General features: G+C 50.3%; 1 protein-coding gene across 1 annotated transcript in view; it reads left to right on the plus strand.

Annotated features, from left to right (window-relative positions):
- The first annotated feature begins 3,072 nt into the window (after positions 1-3,072).
- COG7 (component of oligomeric golgi complex 7) overlaps positions 3,073-20,201 on the plus strand; it is a 40,783-nt gene continuing 23,654 nt past the window's right edge. The window contains exons 1-7 of the mRNA XM_039840222.1: positions 3,073-3,394; positions 6,587-6,735; positions 6,980-7,096; positions 8,047-8,215; positions 10,726-10,808; positions 11,576-11,698; positions 19,568-19,766. Coding sequence (XP_039696156.1) covers positions 3,226-3,394; positions 6,587-6,735; positions 6,980-7,096; positions 8,047-8,215; positions 10,726-10,808; positions 11,576-11,698; positions 19,568-19,766 — 1,009 coding nt within the window. The 5' untranslated portion in view covers positions 3,073-3,225. The remainder of the gene's footprint in view (positions 3,395-6,586; positions 6,736-6,979; positions 7,097-8,046; positions 8,216-10,725; positions 10,809-11,575; positions 11,699-19,567; positions 19,767-20,201) is intronic.

Raw genomic sequence — 20,201 nt, forward strand, 5'->3', positions numbered from 1 at the left:
GTGAGATTCTGTCAACCAGGTGTGCTGCTTTTTAAACTAAGAGTGTCCTGGAATGCTAGGTATGGTTGGATTTTTGTTTTTTAAAAGCATAACCTGGCATTTTTTCATCTGGAAAGAGCTAGAACAAAGCAGGCGTGTCCTCTGATAAGATGAGCCACACCTTCTGTTAACACAGTGAAGGTGCTAAGGTCGCGTTCTCATCACGTTTAATGGCAGCCAGAATGAAAACATCCTGGCCTTTTGCTGCCCATGTCCAGTACGGTCCCAGTGGTACCTCGCTCATTCCGAGAAAGCTTGCATTTTCAAATGCGTAAGTATTCTTTGCCTTCCTGAATATTTCCTTCCACTTCTACGGGTAATTATTGACGTCCACATTGAAAAAACACGTCAGTTACAGGCCCCAGACACGTCGGCTTTTAAAGTTTGTGATCTGAACCTACAACAGTTGGAAGCAATTAAGTCACCCTCTGCTGTCATCCTGTTCTTTAGCTTCACCGCTGCTTCGAAGTGGCCATGTGACCTGGAGCAAGTGGTCCACCCACTTCAGATCCCTCCCCTGTAAAGCAGACAGTAGGGTGGTTCATGTTTTGAGAATTAAATGAGGTAATACGTGTAAAGTAGCACTTAGCTAAGACATTTCACTTCTGGTTTGCCGTTAGCCTGTCCACCTGGCTTCCGGTACATGAGAAGATTTGACATGCCCATAGCTATTTAAAGTTTACCTCAAAATAAATGAAAGCAAATACTTAAAATTTTGGTGAGGTTCAAAATAAGAGTAAATCCCAAGAGATACAAGGTAAATGTATAAAATATGTAAAAATCAATTCTATGACAAAATATTAAGAAAAACTTATTCACAATAGTATTAAAATGAATACAATACTTTGAAATAAATTTAACAAAAAGCACAAGACATTTACCATGAACAGCTACAAGATGTTTCTGAGAGAAATGAAAGATCCAAATTAGATTCTAAACCAGAGATGTTTGTTCTCAGTAAGGGACACTTGGAAATGTGTGGAGACTTTCAGTTGTCACAACTTTTATGTGTATGTGTTGAGGGGTATGCTACTGGTGTATAGTGGGTGGAGACCAGGGGTGCAGCTAAACATTGTGCAACGCATGGTTCAGCCCCCACAACAAATAGTTATCCAGTCCCGGATGTCCATAGTGCCAAGGTTGAGCTTCCTGATCTTATTTAATAAGTAGAGAGACATTGTATGTTTATGTATTGAAGACTCAATATTGTCAAGGTAATGCCAGTTCTCAATTTGATCTATAAATTCAATATCATCCCTGTTCCAGTAGGACTTTTTTGTTTTTTTTTTTGGTAGAAATTGATAAACTGATCATAAGATGTACATGGAAATGCAAAGGGTCTGGAGTAGCAAGGCAATATTTTAAAATAACAGTGGGAGGAGTTATAACTATACAGTAATCAAGACAGTTTGGTATTGATATAAGAATAGGCATATAGATAATGGAACAGAATTAAGAGTCTAAAACCGTTAGGTTTATGTCACTTGATTTTTGACAAAGATCTAAAGGCAATTCAGTAGAGAAAGGAAAGTTTTCAACAAATGCTCTTGGGATAATTGTTTATCTGACACAAAAAAACAGACCTTTGCCTTGCACAAAAAATGAACTCAAACTGGATCACAGACTTACATGTAAGAGCTAGAACTTTAAAATTTCTAGAAGAAAATTTAGGAGAAATTCCTTGTGATTTTGAGTTAAAGATTTTTTAGATATAAAAACCAAGGTATAATCTGTTGAAGAAAATTATAATGGACTTTATCAAAATCAAAAACTTTTCTGCCTCAAAAATTACAATTAAGAAAATGAAAAGCAACAGTTTGGGAGGAAATATTTGCAAACTACATCTTTGGTAAAAGAACTGTATACAGAATATGTAAACTTGACAGCTCAGCAACATGAAAACAACCCCATTTGAAAGTGGACAAAAGATTACACATTTTATCAAAGAAGATATAAATAATGGCTAATAAGCACATGAAAAGATATCCAATATCATTGGTTGTTAGGGAAATGCAGTGATAACAGTACATCCTCATTATTGGTGAGGCTGCAGAGAAACTGGACCCTCGGACGTTGATGGCAACGTAAAACGATGTAATTGCCCTGGATAAGTCTGGCAGTTTCTTAAAAAGTTAAATGGATTTCTTAATGAAAATGTGTCCGCACAAAGACGTGTTGTGAATGTTCATAGCAGCGTTTTTCAGGATATCTTTAAGCTAGAGGGCACGAATGCCAATCAACTGGTGAGCCGATAAAGTGATATCCACATGGTGGAACACGTCAGCAACATGAACAAACTACTCATACGCGCTCAGTGAAATGAAGAGATGCAGGACTGCACGGCCTATGATGTCAAGTACCTGAAATGCCCAGAAAGGTTAATTTAGGGAGAGAAAGTGGATGGGTGGTTTCCCGAGGCTGGAGGTGGGAGCAGAGATTAGGTGCAAATGGGCAACAAATGGACTTGGGCTGGTGGAACCGTTCTCGTGGAAGAACCACAACGCTCGAAATTTACTGAAAATCATCGCATTGTATACTTAACAATGCATGAGCTTTGAGTCTGGTGAAATTTATTGCTCAATAAAGCTGTTTTTAAAACGGGTCAGCTGCTAGGAAAGGCGAGGGGCATGTTAGAGGCACCTAAGGCGTCCGTCCCATCCGCCTGCGCCTACGAGGTAGGGTGCCAGCTTTCCTCACTGGTGGACTTAGGTTCCTACAGAGATACAGCCTTCCGGAGCCGCGCGCGAGAACGGATAAGTGGCATTTTTTAAACGTTGGCCTCTATGACAAGGGAGGTCCTCCGAGGTGTCGGTGCCGTAGGCTAGAGGAAGCAGGCGGACCGCAGAGTCGCCGTGTATCCCGTCCCCGCGCGGCCAGAGCGACGGGGTAGGAACGCGAGGAGCGCGGGTCAGAGGCCCGGCGGACAGGGCCGCGCAGGGGCCCTGGAGCCGGCGGAAGGGGCGTTCCCCAGCCCGGACTTCCGGAGCGCCGCAGTCGCTATGGTAACGCTCCCACTTCCGGGAGGAGTGCGGCGCGCGACGAGGGTCTGCTGAGGGCCGCGGACCGGCGAGTGGCGCTGCTGCGGCCCCCGGCGCGCCCCCCAGGCCCGCCCCGCCCCGCGGCGACCGCGGGGCCGCCCGCAGCCCGTCCGCGAGGCCCGGACGCCGGGGCCGAGGCGGCGCGGCCATGGACTTCTCCAGGTTCCTGGCGGAAGACTTCGACGTGAAGGAGTGGATCAACGCGGCCTTCAGGGCCGGCCCCAAGGAGGCGGCGGCGGGGAAGGCGGACGGCCACGCGGCCACCTTGGTGATGAAGCTGCAGCTGTTCATCCAGGAGGTGAACCACGCCGTGGAGGGTGAGCGGCCGCGGGCCGGGGGCGGGGGCCGGGCCGGGGGCGGGCGGCGGGCGGCGGGACGGCGGGCGCCCTGCGGCCACCTCGCACCTCGCAAGGGAAGCCGGCTCTGGAAGACCTCGCGCCACAGCGGGGCGTGGACCTCGCGGACGCGGCTCGGAGCCGCGCTGCCCGCCGTCGCCCCGCCGGCCCGGGAGGTCCCCGCAGGGCCCGCGGAGCGAGGGCGCGCGTTTCGCTGCAGGGTCTCTAGTGTCCCTCGCACCTGTGCTCATTCCCGAGCGTCTGCTGTGCGTGTGTCGGGAAGTGGCTCTGCGGTGGGACGTGCCCCGTCTGGGGCTTGCTGTCAGCAGCTGGGTCGCAGCGGGGCGTGCCCTTCCCGAGTCTGGAACCCCGGCTGGGAGAGCCCGGGAGGGTGCAGGGCCTCCTATCCGGGAGCGTCCTGGAGGACTTGACTTCCCCACCAGGTCTTGAAGGAAGGGCGGACATTAATTCCAGGACAGCAGACGTCGGGGTCGTTGGTGTGGCAGGCGTTGTTTTACGTGCTGCGTGTGGTTCTCAACCAGGGGTGGTAACGCCTGCCCCTCTCCCCGGAATATTTGGAAATGGGTGGCAATCTTTTTAGTAGTTGACACGGTGAGGAACCTCACAGTGATGGACAGTGGAAGGACCCAGCGGTGCACAGTGCAGAAGTGTCCTGGTCAGCGTGTTGGTGAGGCCCCTTTGAGGCACGAGTATCTCATTTAAGCCGGGCAGTAGTCCCTAGACGTGGGCCCAGCGGCTACTTGCACGTCCTAGTGGTAGAACGGACGGTGGAGAGGGCAGCCTGCCTGCATCGTGTTGCTAATGCATGGGGGAGCCTGGATTTGAACCCAGGCGATTGGTTGCGGAGCCCAGGCTCTAGCAGTATACCTTGCTACCCCTCCGCTGTAGCGGGACAGGGGACAACATGCAGAGGCTTGTGGCTGTGAGACGGCCTTGCCACTTCAGAGAAAGACTAGACGTCAAGCACAGTTTCTTCAGTAGCATCGGTAAACACTCGTCTTGAGTGTTGCCGGGCAGCGAGGCAGAGGAGTGGATCTGGCCAGACTGTGACAGGCCCTGCTGACCACCCTCAGGGCTCGGGCTTCATCCCAGAGGCAATGACAAGCCCTCGGAGGCTTATGGCTGCATGTTCACAGGGGCTGAAGCAAGGGCGCAGGTCTATAGCAAAGGGAAGTTTGAGCAGGGGATGCTGCGGGCGCCTGACTGGAGGGTCGATTTGCTCGTTCGCTCAGTCAGCAGGTGTTTATCAGGCACGAACTTTCTCAGGGTCCAGAGACACACTGTTGATAAGACCCAGGAGGGGCCAGCGGGCCCCGATCACTCAGGGACTTTAATGTCACATTAAGGAGTTTGGGTTTTATTTAAAATGGGTGTGATGGGAAAGGAGGGGGGGCGACATGGTTTGGTTCCTGTCTCCGTTCTGGAGGCTACTGCTGTAGTCAGAAGAGGGATGATAGTGGTTTCAGCTGGGGCTATGGCTGTGGAGACGGTGGGAAATGGGTGGATTCAAGATATTTCTAGGAGAAAGAAAAAGGAGAACTTGCTGATGGGTTGGAACGAAGACCCAGAGGGGGAGAGAATCGAGAATGAGAACAGAGTCTTGAACTTAGCAACTGTGGATGGAGGTGCCAAACAGTGGCGTCGAGACAGTCTGTGGTGGACGTCGGCTCACCCGCTGCCTAGATCCTGCAGTTGGCGCTTCCCTCTGCTTGCTGTATCCCAGAGGTAGCCATCATTTGTGCCTGATCCATCTTATTTTTTGGCGTACATTTCAAAGTAGTTGCAGACACCAGTGAACTTCATCCCCAAATGTTTCGGTTCAAACCCTGAACAGTATAATTAGAATCCAGTATTTGTCCACAGCTTTTTTTTAAAGTTAGGCCTTGAAGGAAGGGCTGACATTAATTCCACAATGCGCACAGTGAGTGACATGCGTGCATCTTATCAGATGAGTTAGGTGAGTTTTCACAAATGTGGGCAGCTAGTGTAACTCGAACCCCCGTCAAGACAGAGAACATTACCATCACCCAAAAAAGAGTCCCCATGTCCTTTTGCAGTGAAATCTGACCCTTACCCTCCTAGAGGCAACCACTGAAAGTGGTAGTTTTAAAATGTATACGTGAGTGGACATTTTGGGGGGCTGTGGAGAGGGAAAAAGAGGTACACAGGGAGGTAGCCAGGCCGGAATGTGAGTTTGAGGTTTGGCAGGTGGGAGCCTGGGCCGGGGGCGTAATGGTGCCATTAGAGTGAAGCGTGTGTGTTGGGGACGTCTTCGTGTGTTCTGTCTCTGTTTCCTTAGTCTTTGAACTTCATAGGGGTCAGGGCTGGATACGTTAGCGGTTAGGGCAGAGCGGGACGGGCAGGTCCCTGGAGCATGACTTCTGGGGTGACATCTGTCTGCGCCGGGGGACCTTGGCTTCTTCAGCTGACAGCCAGGGAACTTCTCACGAAAGGGTTGAAGGGCTGTCCCGTGAACCTTCCCACTTCCAGGTCTGCAGAGAGGGTCAAATTTTATTCTAGCTAACACTGGGGACATTAGAAAATGCAGATCCCTTGGTCTCAGGCGATCTCTTGTCATGCTTACTGAATACGATTCCTGGTCCGTGCCCCAGGAACCTGTGTTGTAACTGCGCTCCAGCTGCTGCTGGAGGTTGCAGACTGGGTTTTGAAGTTTGAGGAGAGCAGTGTCGGGACCAGATGCGTGTAAGGCTTGGTTGCAGCTCCGAAATCTCTGAGCTGACATTTGCCGGCCTGTGAGGAGTGGCTGCTGGCGACGCCATGACAGTGAGCCATGTGATGAACACGAGCACCTGCCGCATAGCGAGCACCTGCCGCATAGCGAGCACCCACCCGGCATCAGCGCCTCACATCCTGCTCCCTGGAAAGGCACTTGCGATCGAACTCGGCGGTGAAGGGCGGTTGATGTTGGGTCAGGTCGTTGGGTCATTCCCATAAATCACACGCCCACAGCCATCAGTCTTGGGGGGATCTGGTCAGCGGAGGCCAGCTCCCCGCCCAGCTCCCTGCCCAGCCCCGTGTTCCAGGCTCGGAAGCCGGCGAGGGGGGTCGGAATCCCCTCCCGTGTGACTGGCTGGTGCCGTCCTGGGGCCGGGCCGGTGCTCACCTGCGCTGCGTGTCTCTGCCCTCACGCAGAGACGAGTCTCCAGGCCCTTCAGAACATGCCCCGCGTGCTCCGCGACGTGGAGGCCCTGAGACAGGAGGCGTCCTTTCTGAGGGAGCAGATGGTGCTCGTCAAGGAGGACATCAGGAAGTTCGAACAGGACACATCTCAGTCCATGCAGGTATTTGGGCTCCCGTCCCAGCGCCGGTTCTGGATTTGGGAGGTGCTGCACGCAGACCCCTCTCTGGCTGGGTCCTGCCAGCTTCTTCGCTGTTCAGCACCCGCTTGACTCTAGCCTGAGGCTGTGGCGGGCACGGGGCTCCCCAGGACAGGCGTGCCACGGCGCTAGCTCAGGGCGCCAGGGGAGGCGGCAGACGGGGCGCCCTCCCTCGGTTCCCACGCCCTTTGGCCCCTGTCCCGCTCAGGTGCTGGTGGACATCGACCAGGTGAAGTCCCGGATGCAGCTGGCCGCGCAGTCCCTCCAGGAGGCGGACAAGTGGAGCACGCTGAGTGCCGACATTGAAGAGACATTTAAGACTCAGGTAGGTTCCCTGTTTAGGGCTGTGGCAAAGTCCCTTCGGGTGAGGCAGCTGTCTGCTCAGCACCCTGACGCCCTGACGTGGGGACAGCATGTAGACCTGGGGAGGGGGATCCGAGGCCCTGGGCTTCCACCCCTTCGGCTTGCACCCTCTGCTTGCCCGAAGCTGCTCAGTCCCTGGGTGGCTCAGAAGCCCTGGAACAAAAGGTGGGAAACGGAGCAAACGGCCTCGCGGAGCGCAGGCACAGGGGCCTCGCGCCCGGGACCTGGGCTGCGGGTGGGCGACACGTAATGCGGCTGCACTGGCTTATTGGGGTGACGTGAGCTGGTGCCGTGGGAGAAACGCTCTCACTTGTTAAGCGTGATTAATTGTTTGTCATCTCTTTTGCTGTTTTTGAAAACTTTATAAGGTTTTTTAAAAAGTTATAAATGTACACGGGAAAAGACTTGTGAGTAGCAATAAACAGCAAAAAGTGTCTTTCTCGTAGCCCTGACGAGTGACCCGTAATTTCTGCTTTATTTGTTACTATGGAAGATTAGGTTACTTCCAGGCTTTTGTTATTACGACACTAAAATCACACTGATTATAATACATTTATATCTTTGTGTCCCTCTGATTATTGCCTTAGACCGATTTCTAGAAGAGGTAGTACCAGGTCAGAGGGCTGAATATTTTTAAGGCTCTTGATGCAGGTTGCCAAATTGCCTTCCAGAAAGACAGTATGAATTTACGGTGTCTTCATTAACAGTAGCCGTTGTAATTTTCAAGAGTTCTTCCAATTGGTTAGGAAAATGGCACTTTCTTCTTTTAATTTCTATTTATTTGAGTACTAATAATAGTAAATATGTTCATGGGCCATTTCCTTGTTTCATGGTTTTTCACATACTTTGTCCTTTATTAATTGAAATGCTGGGGTGTTTAAAAAGGTACTGTCTGTGCTGGTCGTCTTCTAGGACGTGGCTGTGATTTCTGCCAAGCTCACAGGCATGCAGAACAGCTTGGCCATGCTCGTCGACACAGCAGACTACTCAGAGAAATGCGTATACTTGGAGGCCTTGAAGAACAGGCTGGAGGCCTTGGCCAGCCCCCAGATCGTAGCAGCGTTCACCTCGCAGTCTGTAGGTGAGTGCCGGCCGCCTCTCGTCTCTGCGGACCCTCTTTACTGGGGTGAGGCTTCCCGCGTCTCCAGTCTGAGAATGTCTCAGTGTTGCTTAGATCATGCAGATTGGTAGTAGAACTGTAACTGTGGTGGTTGCCTTTTTTCGACATCTTATAGGGAAATTTTCAAAGTACAGAAACACTGAAATGACCGTACAGTGAACACACCATCTAAACCCCAGCATTAGCATTGTGCCACACTTGCTTTGTCACATGTCTACCCACCCGGCCACCTCTCTGCCCATCGTCTTGTTTTCTACTGCATTTCGAAGTAAATTGCAGGCCTCAGGACGCGTCACTCCGAAACACTTCAGTGTTCATATCGCTACCTAGCGTTCAGTGTTGGTTTCTGATGCTTTTGTACATGTAGCGAAACGTGCAGATCTGAAGTGCACTCTTTGATGAGTTGCACCTTATCAAGGAGCTAACGAGGGCATGTCATTTTCCAGTGGTATTTGAACACACTTATCTCTTTTTCCCTGTCATCCACGAAATGATTGGGTAGCCAGGAGGAGACCGCCGGAAGCCATTGGCTTCCCTTCTCAGCTGTTTCTGTGGGACAGCGCCGTCTGCAGCCACTGCTCCCGCTCCTGCCACTCCTGAACGTGTGGTGTCCCCCGGGCCCGTCCGTGAGGGTCTCCCGACGGTCTCAGCAGCACAGTGCAGCCCGCTGTCTGCGTGCGCTCAGCTCTTTCTCACAGTAGCTGACAGGTTTTCCTCCCTCCTTTCCGGAACGCTTCCCTCCCTCGGCTCCCGAGAGGCGGCGTCGGTTTGGTGTGTGTGATGGAACGTTTCCATCGGTGACAGTAAGTCACAGGAGGATCTGTGATCTTAAGACTTCTGTATGGTGCCTGACATTTGTTTTAGGTTGGTTGGGTGTGCTACAGATTTGTCTGTTTAACTTAATGCACTAATCTTAATTTTTAAAACTTTTTTATATTTTTACTTTTTCTATTATAGTTGACATACAATATTATATTAGTTTCAGGTGTACAACACAGCGATTAGACATTTACGTAACTCACGAAGTGATCCCCCCGATAAATCCAGTACCTACCTGACACCGTATAGAGTTATTACAATACTGCTGACTCTGTTCCCCGTGCTGCGCTCTACGTCCCCGTGACTGTTTTGTATCTACCGATTTGTACCTCTTAATCCTCCTCCTTTTCATTTGACAGCCATCAAAATGCCGTTTTTATGAGCTTAATGCACCGATCTTGAAAACCTCGAATTCCTCTGTAAGGGCTACAGACCCACCCATGTGATTACTTTTAAGTTTTCACATTGCTTTTATTAAACGGTTTACTATACTGCCAAATTCTACTTTATTATTTGTTTCAAGAAATAACAAATACTGTTTTGGGTAGAGATTTTAGAGTCGTAATTATGTTCAGAGGGGTAAACACTATAGCAGTTTCTGTCCAAAACCATTCTGCGAATCCACTCCAAAACATTGACAGTGTTTAGCAGCGTGCGATAGGGTTGCAGGCAGGTTCTTTTCTTATTCTCAGCTTTCTCTTTATTCCGCCACGAACCTGCTACTTATGTTGTTGCAAAACAGTGCTATCGAAAACAGTCATTGATTTGCTACATTTTTAGAGCGCCTCCCTGTGCTTTGCTAATTTCTAGGAACAGTGACACAAGGCAAGACAGGTCACAGCCCTTGTGGAGCTTCCACTTCTAAGGGTGAGGAGGACAATAAGCTGTTACACAAGTAACTAAGAAGAATGTGGGTCGTGACTGGTTCTGGGGAGGGGAAGGCGTGGTAGGAAAAGGCCCTTCCGATGGGGTGGGCGGCACAGCCAAGAGCCAGAAGGGCAGACAGGACACGCAAAGGCCCTGGGGCAGCAACGAGCGGGTTGGTTCTTGAGCCTGACAGGAGGTCTGCTGGTCCCAGGGCTTGCAAGCGTGAGACTGAGTCATGTGCGGTGGCTGAGTAGCAGCGGCCTCACGCGGTTCAGCCTGCGCCGTTTTAGCGGCTTCCGCTTGGGGCTGCAGGCTCCGTTTCTGTAAAATGAGATTGCCTGATGGTCATTTCAGATGCCTCTCTGGTGTCGACGTTTCGTGATTCTACCTCAGGGCTGGGACGAGGCGAGACTCAGGCTCCCACCTGCCCTTGCGTGGTGCTCAGGGTAAGGGTCGCCTTCAGCTGCACAGTCCGGGCCTCCCCGCCCAGTGCGGCTCCCTTTTCTGTTCGTGTGTCACGGTGACTGTGCTGATGGACATTCTTCACCGTGGTCACGGTGCCCAGGAAGCCAAGGCTCGCAGTGTCCGTAGGGACGCGTGTTCTGTCCTTCACTCTGCATTCTTTCCGCAGTCACGGCCTCCGCACGGGCGTCACTTCGTTGTCGAGGCGGGAACTGTTGGGTACTGGCTGACACGTGTCCACGTCTGCCCTGCAAGTTCTTTCTCTTGGCTGCAGCGGGAAACCCGCTGACAGCAGATAACATGTTTTATGTTGTTCTCCCTAGACCAAGCCAAAGTGTTTGTGAAGGTTTTTACCGAAATTGACCGGATGCCCCAGCTTCTTGCATACTACTACAGATGTCACAAGGTGAGGCGCTGAGTGATTCCGACTCTGGACCGCTCACACCCTGGGCTTGAGCGCCCTAGTTTCTCACAGGTGAAGCTTGCCTCCTCGCTCTGACCGTCTTCTCTTAGTTAGCCAGTAGGGGGTACTCTTGGCCCAGCCTCTGGGTTCCTTTACCTGCCAGCTGGGACAAGAACCATCAGCGTTTGTCTTGTATATTCACAAACACTGTATAACTGGGTTTCATTTATGAACTGAGAAGTTGTTCAGTTTTTCACGTTTTGGTGTTCTAAGGGGGATTCCCATCGTGACTTTTGTCACATCCCCCGCAGGCGAGCAGTGTGCCGTGGCTGACTCTCCTAAAGAATTAAACATACTTTCTGGGGCCGTCGGGGTCCGGTTCTTGGAGACCTGACGGCCTCCTGGGCTGACCCGGTTCCTTCCAGCCCAGCGGTCTTGTGTGTTTAAAGCAGTAGTGTTAGGACCTGACACTGAAACTCCATTCACGGCCCCCTCTGAGGCCTGTCCGGCGGGGTGATGATAGCTGCTGAGTGGATGTCCATTGGCCCCTTTGAGACAAGGTCAAGGGGAGAGGACAGAGGGCCACAGACTCCAGCTTCCAGTGCCAGTCAGAGCGGGGTTTTCCGCCTTGTTCTGGAGCGTCTGGCCACCGGTGGGGGCGCTCGTGCAGGAGAGTAGCCGCGGTCCACTGCTGGCCTTGGCAGGAGGGCTGGTCGGAGGGCGGCGTGCCCTGGCGCACCCCTCATGCCCGCTTTGTTCTGCCGGTGCAGGCGCAGCTCTTAGCAGCCTGGCAGGAGCTGTGCCAGAGTGACCTGCCCCTGGACCAGCAGCTTGCTGGGCTCTACGACACCCTGCTCGGAGCTTGGCACACGCAGATCCAGTGGGCCTCACAGGTAACAGCTCGCTGGGGTTCTGGGGAGAGCAAGGCCTGGGTGACAAGGGGACGGTGACCGCCCTGGGGCTTGTCTGTCAGCTGCAGGGCACTGCGTGAGGGACCTCCTGTTTTCCACCATCCCCTAAGGGGTTAAAGGACAAGCTTCCAAACCCAAGGCTGTGAAACCTTTAGGTCTGGTTCAAACTCTTATCACCATTCCTGTCTGCATCTTAAATAGAATCTAATTGCGGTTCAGCAGCAGGGGGCCCTGGAATTCCGATGGCCTTATCTTCCATCTAAGAAGGCGGCCTTCAGTCAGGTGGTGTGCGAGTGAGCAGGTTCTTTTTATCTTAACTTTGGGTAAAATGTACCTGCTCTAAAGTTGTTTTCCCTTGATGGGACACTGCTTCCAGGGGACAGTGTGATTTTAAAGGCGCCTCTGACTTGGGGTGGACATGAGACTGGGGCACTTAATTCGTCCCTTACTCTCCCCGAGTTTGTGGGCATTTCCAGCCATGAGGAATGTGAACTGTTGTCCCTGGGTCTTGATGCCAGGAGATGCGCTGCGTCCTCTTTCAGAAGGGAGGCCACCCTACTTTGAGTGATGGCTGACTGGGCCTGTTTATGGTGTGGCTTAGTATATATGTTTTTTAATTAGTTGTGACTCACTCTTCAATTGTTTGTCATTCATTTGCTGGGATGAACTTGACTGTAGTTGGAGTGAATTCTTCATACAGGTGATGTCATGCAAGGTAGTTTCTTCTTGAACCAACCTAATCCAGACTTAAAATGAAAAAGAAAGGAAAAAAAATGAAAACCAGCGTCCTGTGAAAGCGTTACTGTTTCTGTGCAGTCTTAGATTCCAGTGGCCCCGTCTGTCCGTACTCACTCACGTGGCTTTGCCACTTCCACTGCTGATACCGTGAGGATACAAACAGTCTGTGTCTAGGTGCACACATGTCTTTCACCCAGTAGAAAAAGGATTCAGACTTCCCAGACTTCCGCTCAGGCCTCGTCCCAAGTTCTGTAAGGCGTGAGCGTATGCTAATTCACACTCTCCAAGATGTAAGTGTGGCAGGCGCTGTCATCTCCTGCACTTTGGTGTGGTGCAACATGTGTTTACACGCCTGTTAGTTTTTTTTTGGGGGGGGGTGAATGAGAAGCGCATTCATCTTATCTGTGCCATTTGATTAGTTTTGACAAATGCACGACCTAATCCCCTGTGAAGATAGAGAACAGTGCCATCGCCCTAGAAAATTCCACGGTGCTGCTTCCGGGGCGGGTGTCGTGCCAGCACCCTTGAAGGCAGCCCCCCTTGTGGTTCGTGTCTGCCGTCAGTCACCCAGCCCGTCTCAGAATGCGATGCCAGTGGAATGTCACAGTGTGCTTTTGCGTTCAGTGGGCACTTTTTAGGCTTATTTATGTCACGTGCATTAGTAGTTTGTCCCTTTTTATTACTGAGTCCTGTTACACGGTACGAAGGCGCCACGGTTTGTTAGGTTTGTTATTCCTTCCCTTACTGGTGGACACTTGGGCGGCCTGCAGTAGGAGTGAAGCCTCTCTGAATGTTGTCCTTGAGGTCTTTGTGGACACACGTGTTCCTGTCTCTTGGGAATATACCTAGGCGGGGCACTGCTGGCTCTCAGGGTACGTGCGCGTTTAGGTTTATGGAAACCCAAGTGGTCATACTTTCTACGCTCCCACAACACACGCCCCTGAGAGCTCTGATTGCCCCACATCCCGGCCAGCATCGGGAGTTGTCAGTCTTGTTAATTTTAGCAATGCTGGTGGGCTCATAGTGGTGTCTCATCGTGTTCGATGACTAAAGATGACCACGGATGCAGCACTTACTCACGTGCTTATCTCTCTTCCTTTCTCAAGTGTCCGTTCAGCTTTTTTGCCCAGTTGAAAAACCAGGGTTATCGCCTCGCTGTTACTTGGTTGTAGGGGTGCTTCGTGTATGTGGGTGTAAGTCCTGAGCCAGGCTTTGGGCGCGTCCCTCCCAGTCCGTGGCTTGAGCAGAGGTATTGATTTTGACAAAGCCTAATTTATTAATTAATTTTTATTTTATGGTTATTGCTTTCTGTGTCCTGGAAACCGTCACCAACCCCCAAATTGCAAAGATACTCTTCTGTGTTTTCTTCCAGAAGCTTTAGCTTTTAGTTTGGTCTGTGGTCTGTCTTGAACTACTTCTTATGCGTAGTGTCAGGGAGTGTCAGGTTGTTTTTCTGGGGGCTAGTTAGATTAATTCAGTAGCTCTCATTTTCAGTCTGTGAACTTTTTGATTGTTCTTTGGCCAGTGGCCAGAGACTCCCCTTTCCCCGGTTGTTTTAAAGGAGAGGGGACACCTGAGCATGAGGGAGCCAGTGTGTTTAATGGAAATGTGTAAAGCGTACTGGGAAAGTCTGGGATTAATTTTCAGTTCACCTGGCCAACCAGTTAGAACTCTCCGGAGCCGAGCGTTTGGTCTGACTGGCCTGGCCTGGCGGGCGGGCGGGCGGCGGGAGCCAGGCCAGCACTGTCCCCTCTGCCCTTTCTCAAGCACCCAGAGAGGACAAATGGCTTCTCTCTCTAGACAGAGCAGCTCCGTCTCGTCCTTTCTTAGAGTGCTCCCTCTGCCGTGCGAGGACGTCGGCCGAGCTGGGCAGTCTCGGAAGGTCTGTGTGGCCCCTTCCGTGGCATGTTTGGGGTCACGAGGGAGGAGCTGTCTGGGGAGCAGGCCGTGTCCCACTGCAGCGGTGCGGGGCTGGGGGCACAGTGGACGACTTCGGATGCAGCACGCCGGAGTCTGGTGTCTCTGGAAGACAGTTTAGAGCGGGAGGCTGGGCGACATGGTTGACCGAGAAACGACTTTGGCGTCAACATCACTGTTTAGTTTCCCTGCCAGGAAGGCTTAGCCCTGTTGCTACCACAGGAAACGCGCAGAAACATCCAAACTAAGGACTGTTTTGAGAAACAGCTGTCCTGGGTCCTTCAAAAATGCCACTGTCATGACAGGAAAGATGTTGGGGAATTGTTTTTAAATGAAAGGAGACCAAGAAGATATGACAACTCAATGCAGTTGCACGTCCTTGATTGGATTCTGCATGATGACAGAAGCCGTCAAGGACGTTAAAAAGACAATGGGGAAATCTCAGCATGGCCTGTAGTAGGTGTTACGCCAAGGCTAAGTGTGATTCACTGGCCTGTCGTAACGTAAGAGGATGTCCTCATTTTTAGGAGGTGAATGCTGAAGTGACATCGTGATGTCTGTGGCTCGGCTTCGTGGTGGTGGCTGCAGGTCGTGGGAAGACGGTCCCTCAGGAAGTGGATTGAGTTCGTTCGGTTCTTTGCCACATTTCTTTCTGTCAGACGCCAGAGGGAGGTTATCGAACTAAACAGGTGCTCACTGAGGTGTTGCGAATTCTCTGAGAATTTAAAACCTTTGCTTTCCGTTCCTAATAATCTCGGAGAAAAATAGAAGCATGTCTTGGGGCATGGACGCGACCGCCTTCTCCCCAGCTGCCTCCGTGCGACTTCAGTGGGTGCGTGTGTGCTGCTTGTCTCATCGGCGCCCCTCTTTGAACAGAGGCAGAAGCAGTGGGAATCCTGGCACGCATCGGCACGCTGTCTAGGCATGCCGAGCTCAAGGTCAAGTTAGTGATGACAGAGGCAGTTGAGTTTCAGGAGAACACCATCTTTATTTGTCCTGTTCTTTTGAATTGTATCAGTTCTACAGTTTTAAAAATGTTTTTGTTGTGGTAAAATATACATGAGACAAAATTTACCATCGAACCATGTTTCGGTGCTTAGTTCAGTGGCATTAAGGACGCTCAGAGTGTCGATTAACTCGCTACCGTCTGGCTTCAAACCCATTAAGCAGTAACTTTCTGTTTCCCGCTCCCCATCCCCTGGCGCCTTCTGTCCCCTCCTGCCCCGATAACTTTTCAGCTCTTCTAGATGCCCCACATAAGTGGAATCGGACAACGTTTGTGCTTCCGTCTGGCTTACCTCACTTAACAGGTTTTCAGGCATCATCCGCGTTGCAACATGGACCGGAATTTCCTTTTTCATGGCTGGGTCGTATTCCGCTCATGCATACACTGCAGGCTAGCACCCGTCCATCGGCCGGCAGACGGGTTGCTCTGTCTTCCCGCTGTCGTAGACGACGCTGCCGGGAACGTCGGTGCACAGATACCTGCGTCCAGGGATGGAATTGCTAGGCCGTGCTGTGATTATTTAGCGTTTTGAGGAACCGCTGGCCTTTTCCACAGCAGCGGCTCATTTCACATCCCGCCAGCAAGGCACGAGAGCTTCCGTTCCTCCCGTCCCCTCAACACGTGTCATTTTTCTGTTTTTTTTTTTGACAATAGCCATCCCAGTGGGTGTGGGGTGGTATCTCATTGTGATTTTGACTGGTATTCCCTGGTGACTAAAGATGTTATAATCTATTCGTGTGCTTATCAGCCATTCGTGTTATCTTCTTTGGAGAAATGTCTATTAATGTCTTCTGCCCTTTTGTGATCAGGGTTGTTCGTTTTTGTTATTGCGTTTTAGGAGTTCTTTATATATTCTGGGTAGTGATTGCTTATCAGATGTATGATTTGCAAATATCTTCTTTATTCTGTATGTTGTCCTTTTACTCTCTTGATAGTGTCTTTTGATACACAAAATTTTTAAATTTTCTTGTTGTCCGGTTTATTTTTTCTTTTGTGGTCTGTGCTTTTGGCGTTATAAACTATCGTTAAATCAAAAGTCATGAGAATTTTCCCCTATGTTTTCTTTTATAGTTTAGCTGTTAATGATTACGTCTGGTTAATTTTGAGTTAATTTTTTATATGGTGTACAGTAAGGGTCCAGCTTTTTTCTTTGCATGTGGATATCCAGTTTTCTGAGCACCGTTTGTCGATAATGTCATCCTTTCTCCATCGAATGGTCTTGGCACCCTTGTTGAAAATAATTTGACCATGTATGTGAAGGTTTAAGGAATAGAAAGGCTCGCCATTCTATTCCTTAGGTCTATATGTATGTCCTTAAGCTGGTACTACACAGTTTTGATTATTAGAGCTTCGTAGTAAGTTTTGAAGTGGGGAGTGTGAGATTGCCAATGATATTCTTTTTCGGGGTTGTTGTGGCTATTTGGCATCCCCTGAAATTCCCTATGAATTTTAGGATGGTTTTTTCTCTTTTTCCAGAATATGTCATTGGGATTTTGACAGGCGTTGCCTGGGATCTGTAGGTCCCTTTGGGTAGTATTACCATCCTAACAATAGTAAGGCTTCCAGTTCATGAGCACAGAATGTTTTCCATTTTATTTGTGTCTTTTAAAATCTCTTTCAGCAGTGTTTTGTAGTATTGAGTGTACAAGTCTTCCAACTCCTTGGTTATATTTATTTACAAATATTTTATTTTTGATGCTATTGTAAATGGCATTGTTTTCTTAATTTCCTTTTCAGATTGTTCATTGTCAGCATACAGAAACAGCCGATTTTTGTCTCTTTTATATCCTGCAACTTTGCTGACCTTGTTTAACTCTTTAACAGCGTTTTTGTGAATTCTCTAGTGTTTTCTACATATAAGATAATGTCATTTGCGAGCCAAGATAACTTTACTTCTTCCTTTCCGATATGGTTGCATTTTATTTATTTTTCTTGCCCAACTGCTCTGCCTAAAGCTACCTGTTGAACAGAAGTGGCGAGAGCTAGTGTCCTGGTCTTGTTCCCGATCCTAGAGGAAAAGCTTTCAGTCTTTCACCAGCGAGTATGATGTTAGCTGCAGGCTTTTCACCTATGGCCTTTATCGTGTTGAGGAAGTTACTTTCTGTTACTAGTTTATGGAGTTTAGATTTTAATCATGAAATGGTGTTGAATTTTTCAAATGCTTTTTTGCATTAACTGAGGTAATCGTGAGTTTTTTCCTTTATTCCGGTAATGTGCCATATTACGTTGATTGATTTTCGTATGTTGAACCATCCTTGCGTTCTGGCGATCAGCTTCACTTGGTCATGGTGTGTGGCCCTTTCCATGCGCTGCTGGATTTGGTTTACTGGTCTTTCGTTCAAGATTTTTGTGTGGGTTCATGAGGCGTATTTTTTCCTTTAAGTGTCTGTCTGGCTTTGGTATCGGGGGATGCTGACCTCATGCTTGAGGAAGTGTTACGTTTAGTTTGCCAGGGCTGCTGTAACGAAGCAGCGTAGACCGGGTGGTTTAAACAACAGATTCATTTTCTCAGGTCCGGAGGCTGGAAGACCAAGATCAAGGTGTCTGCGGGGCTGGTTTCCTCTGAGGCCTCTCTCTTGGCTTGTGGATGGCCATCATCTCCCCACGTCCTCACGTGGTCACCCCTCTGTGTGTGTCTATGTCCTAATCTCTTCTTACAAGGACACTGGTCGGATTGGGTTAGGGCCCACCCAGATGACCTCCTTTTACCTTAGTTGTCTGTTTAGAGGCCCTGTCTCCAAGTACAGTCACCTTCTCAGGTGTTGGGGGAGTGAGCTTCAGGAAAGGTCACAATTCAGACCATAGCATGTCCCTTCCTCTTCAGATGTTTTGGTAGAGTTTGAGAAGAATTTGTGTTAATTCTTTAAATGTTTGATAGAAATTCACCAGTGAGGCCACCTGGTTCTGAGTTTTTCTTTGTTGGAAGAGTTTTGATTACTGATTCAGTCTCCTTACTAGTTATAGAAAATTCGTTCAGATTTTCTATTTCTTTTTGAGTCAGTGCTGATAAATTGTTTTTCTAGTAATTTGCTTCTTTCATCTAAGTTATTTAATTTGTTGGCCTACAGTAAGTTGTTCATCATATTCTCTCCTAATGCTTTATTTCTATAAAGTTGGTAATAATGTCCCCGTTTTCATATTTGACTGTAGTAATTGAGTCTCCTCTGTTTTATTCTTAGTCAGTTTTGTCGATCTTTTCAAAGAGCCAGCTTTTAGTTTTGCTGATTTTTTTAAAATCGATTTTTCTATTTTATTTGCCTCTGCTCTAATCTTTATTATTTTTGTTTTTCTGCTCTTGGGTTTAATTTCTTTGTCTCTTTCTAATTCCTTACTACGTATAGTTAGGTTATTGATTTGAGATTTGTTTAGACGCGTGCATCTACAGATACAGATTTCCCTCCTAGCACTGCCTTTGCCGCATCCCCTAACTTGCTATTTAGTGTGTCCATTTTCGTTTATCTCAAGGTATTTTCTAATAAAGTTTTGAATTTATCGATTTTATAGTTTTTAAACTTACACCTTTTCTGGTCTCAGAGTTGCGTAAGAGTAGTCCTCTATCTTGATTCATGGTTGAAACACGGTAGCATGTTTGAGCTGCGTTGCGATAAAGCATGTAATGGACAGTGGGGTCTGTGAGGTCTCGCTAAACTCGCACAGTGAAGCTTTGTCAAGACACCTGCAGTTGGTGGTATGGAAAACGGCCTCAGTGAGTAAGTGGGCCTGTGACCTAAAGGCTTGAACAGGCCACACCCTTCCCGGTGGCCCTTAGAGTAGAAAGCGGCCCCGTCCTTACTGAGGGCCTGTGTGGGGAGCAGGGTGGCCACAGGCTGGCATCCCGTATGCGTGAAGGCCGCCAGCTCTGATGCCTGAACCGCTCCCTTAACTCTGGTTCCCCAGCTCCCGCCCCGAGCCCCGCATTGTCACTGGCACAGCCCTCTCTCCAGCCAGCTTTTGGTGACCATCTAGGTACTACATTTCACAGGTCTGAAAGTAGTTGAGTGCTTGGGGCCAGCGATAGATGCCAAGTAGCCAGCTGCCCTGGGCACGCACAAGTTCTGCCAGCCCCCGCCGCACTCCACGCACGACCACCTGGCGGGGGGAAGGGGGTGTGGCGCGCTCGGCTGGGGGACCCAGGCGCCGTGTGCCCGTCTGGCTGCGGGTGCCAACCGCAGACCTCTCTCCCACCGCAGGTCTTCAGGAACCCCCACGAGGTGGCGACGGTGCTGCTCATCCAGACGCTGGGCGACTTGGCGCCGTCGCTGCCCGCCTGCCTGAGCGCCGGCGTGGAGCAGGCGGGGCCAGAGCTGGAGCTCTCTAGGCTGCTGGACTTCCACGCCACCACCACCCACTTCGCCAAGGGGCTGGAGATGGCACTGCTGTCCCACTCACGTGAGCAGCCTTTCCTCGCTCTGTTGACTGACGCTTCTGGGGCCTGGGTGGCTTGCCCTGTCGGGTGGATGGGTCGGTTCCGCTTCTCAGCAGTATGGAAGCCTTTGCCCTGAGAATGTCGCCGTCGTGGACACGGCGGTTGCTTACTACCCACCCCTAGCAGCCGTGCTGCCTGGCGCTTTACATGCCCTGGGGAGGCAACAGACCCAGACCTCGGTGCAGCCAGGGGCAGAGGTTACTGGGGGGCGGGTCCCTCTGCCTGGCCCGGCGTCATGAGCCCTCGGTTCAGCCCGCAGAGTGCGCTCGCGGGAGCAGACGGGCTGAGGAGCTTTCGGAGTGGCAGCGGCTCTGAGGGCAGGGCTGCTGAGTGAGGGCTGGCGGTGGCCGTAGGGACAGCAGACCCCCCACTGTCATCGGAGAGCGGAGCTCACCCTG

Source organism: Pteropus medius, unplaced genomic scaffold, assembly GCF_902729225.1.
Source record: "Pteropus medius unplaced genomic scaffold, Ma_sr-lr_union100, whole genome shotgun sequence".
Lineage (NCBI taxonomy): Eukaryota > Metazoa > Chordata > Mammalia > Chiroptera > Pteropodidae > Pteropus > Pteropus medius.